At 40.6% G+C, this 3,206-nt stretch overlaps 1 protein-coding gene across 1 annotated transcript; it reads right to left on the bottom strand.

The window, feature by feature from the left end:
- Positions 1-397: 397 nt before the first annotated feature.
- Positions 398-1,336, bottom strand: LOC141126419 (olfactory receptor 56A5-like). The gene has a single exon (XM_073612363.1). The coding sequence runs from the start codon at positions 1,334-1,336 to the stop codon at positions 398-400; it is 939 nt and encodes a 312-aa protein (XP_073468464.1).
- Positions 1,337-3,206: the final 1,870 nt, after the last annotated feature.

Genomic DNA, 3,206 nt, shown 5'->3' with positions numbered 1-3,206 from the left:
TGTTTTGGATATTTGCTTTGATGGCATGTCACCATTGTTTCAATGAAAAGTAGTGTGTAGTTCCTCTTCCCATTTCTCTAATAAAAGCAAGTTTAGCAAAATTAATTTTGGTTTGAGGAAGAGGCTGTAGAATAATGATAACGAGGCTGTAGAATAAAGACATACCCAACCTCAGTTTTGAAAGTTGGAAACCCCCAGACTTTCATTGAAAGATTTGAAAAGGATTAAAAGGATTGGCTAAACTGCTGGATTTGGAAAAGCTTATACTGATCTGCCAAGGAGGGAGAATCACCCATTGCGGGAAAGACCCGCAGACTGCCAGCTACTAAGGTTCGCATAGACAATGAGGAGTTCATATCTGAGAAGTTCAGTCCCGAATAGAAAATATAGATACATTTTAATTGACTCTGGTGGTTAAATATTTTTCCAGGATGCTGCGAAGTGTTTGCTTTATTTCCTTGGTCCTAAGACAATAGATGATCGGGTTGGCCACATGGGGCATGAATGTATACAGGCAAAGAAGTAGGACATTGATATCGGCGTTGGGTTTTACTGGCATCAGGTCTGCAGTGTAGGCGAAGAGTCGGGGGATATAGTAAACAGCAATGACAAGTATGTGGGTGGTGCAGGTGTAGAAGGCCTTCTGACCATTTCCAGAAGAATGGATCATTGCAAGGATGATGATGTATGAAAATATTATAAACGCTAAGGGGGTGAGGAGCAGAAACAATGCAAGCGCAAAGGACAAATATTTTTGGAAAGATATATCATCGCATGACAAAGCATGAACAACAATATTGGTACAGAAACAACTATTGATTCTAACACGACCGCAGTAAGAAATTGTAGAGTCGGAGAGTGCGGCGTACAATGGAGCCAGAGATGTTAAAAAAACAAATATGATGCAGGCGTTTCCCAGCCGTTTGTTGGAGATAATGGAAGAATACCGAAGAGGCCTGTGGATAGCTACATATCGGTCTATAGCCATGAGCATTATAATGAAGGCATCCATGGTGCCCAACTGATGGACCCAGAAGACCTGGAAGAGGCACCCAACAAAGGACATGGTTGCTGCTCCAAACCAATACCTAGCTATGATTTTGGGCAAAGTTATTGTATCAAACAGAAGATCAGAAGCAGAGAGGATTCCTATAACAACGTACATTGGCTTCTGTAGTTGTTCTTTCAAAACAATTAAGCTTATCACAGTGCCGTTGGCGAACAGAGACATGATGTACACCAAGAACAGAGCGGTGGAGACAAGCGGGAAAAAGGTTGGTGAAAGACTTGGAAACCCAACAAGGATAACTTCAATAATCCTAGACTGATTTGACATCCTTGAGGAGTCCAGCAGGAGGAACTAGAAGACAAATAAAATAAATGTTACACAATTTGTAATAATTTACAATTTTTCCTTCATGTTTTTTTCACTGTAAGGCCTTCCCTGCCTTGGTCAAGAAAGAAGGTGTGGCCAGAGACGGAAAGGTTGCAAATACAATGTTTACATATAATCACATTTACGAACTATTGGATGTCCAGGCTGGACCACTGGATGAAGACGGCCCAACATGCTCTACTAGCCTATCCTGCTAATATCACAGGTTGCCTTCAACACAGGGGGCAGATTTGTAACTCAAACTGCAATTTAATAACCTGGGGTGAGGGTTAACCTTTTTGTTTTATAATGCACACTGTGTTACCGATCTCATTCATTAACATTTGGATGTCCATGCTGAACCACTGGCTGGATGTGTGCTTAAGGTACTTGCATGCCCTGCTGCTCTGCTCTTGTCATGGCAGAGAGAGCCTTCAATTCAGCAGGATGAATTTGTGACTAAGAAGCTGCATTTTAATAACTTGTGGTGAGGGTACAGAAGGAGAAGTGTGGGGTACGATGGTGCGCTGTGAAGTCCCTATTGGGGCCACTACCCGAGGAGGCTTCCCCTTACTCCTGCACGTGATCTGGGAATGTCACCCAATTTAAGGTATACAATGCACAAATTTATCTCAATGGTGAGATAAATAATAAATAATTGTTTTAGTAATTGTGTTTTTTCTCTGTCTAGATTGTGTTCTGTGTGCATAAGCATACTGACGGCTCCTGAAGAAGTGGACAAAGTCCAAGAAACGCATCAGTTAGTGAATATCAAGGCTGGGACACTGGCTGGAGGGGGCCCTATATGTGCTATAGACAGCCCTGCTTCAAATTTTCAAAAGAGCCTACCCCATAGCAGTGAGAATCTGTATTTTAATAACCTGATCTGAAAGTGTTTGTGGGTTTTTTTGTTTGTTTTTCGAGGTATGCAGAGTGTTTTCAGATATTTTTGGAGTGTTTTCAAAGGATGCAATGAGGTTCTGGCACAATAAAGCTCTTGACTGTAGGGATGGGCCGAACACCCCCCGGTTCGGTTCGCATCCAGAACATGCGAACAGGCAAAAATTTAGTTTGAATACGCAAACACCGTTAAAGTCTATGGGACACAAACATGAAAAATCACAAGTGCTCATTTAATTAATTAATATGCAAGTTATTGTCATAAAAAGTGTTTGGGGACCTGGGTCCTGCCCCAGGGGACATGTATAAATGCAAAAAAAAGTTTTAAAAACGTCCGTTTTTCGGGAGCAGTGATTTTAATAATACTTAAAATGAAACAATAAAAGTGAAATATTCCTTTAAATTTCATACCTGGGGGGTGTCTATAGTATGCCTGTAAAGTAGCGCATGTTTCCTGTGTTTATAACAGACCGAGAGCAAAATTACATTTCTAAAGAAAAAAAAAGTTGTTTAAAAGTACTAGCGCTAGTGCCGGCTATTAATGAGTTGTCGGTCCTGACAATACACGTAAAAGTCATTGAAAGTCATTGAAAAAAAAAAAAATGCGTGGGGGTCCCCCAAAATTCCATTACCAGGCCTTTCAGGTCTGTTATGGATATTAAGGGGAACTCCGAAATCAAATTTAGAGGGAATTTTTTTACCGACCAAAGACAGAATAATTGTTCAGTCCATGCACATTTTGTGAGGTTCTTTAGTAGGCTGCAGTTTCACAGGCAGGCCTATAATCATAAAATCAAATTAGAATAGTTTATTTCAGTGGAAACAGTCAGAAATACTTTGCTGACTCTATGAACAGTACCTAAGCACTTTTAGTAGACCGCATTTTGAACAGGACAGACACCAGCCAGCTTTTAATCAAAAATTCAACATT

The sequence above is a fragment of the Aquarana catesbeiana genome, linkage group LG02, assembly GCF_042186555.1.
Source record: "Aquarana catesbeiana isolate 2022-GZ linkage group LG02, ASM4218655v1, whole genome shotgun sequence".
Lineage (NCBI taxonomy): Eukaryota > Metazoa > Chordata > Amphibia > Anura > Ranidae > Aquarana > Aquarana catesbeiana.
This window is presented reverse-complemented; position numbering and strand designations above follow the sequence as displayed.

Bases quoted from the DNA above. Each gene is read 5' to 3' on its own strand.
- LOC141126419 (XM_073612363.1), bottom strand. From the start codon at position 1,336: ATGTCAAATCAGTCTAGGATTATTGAAGTTATCCTTGTTGGGTTTCCA.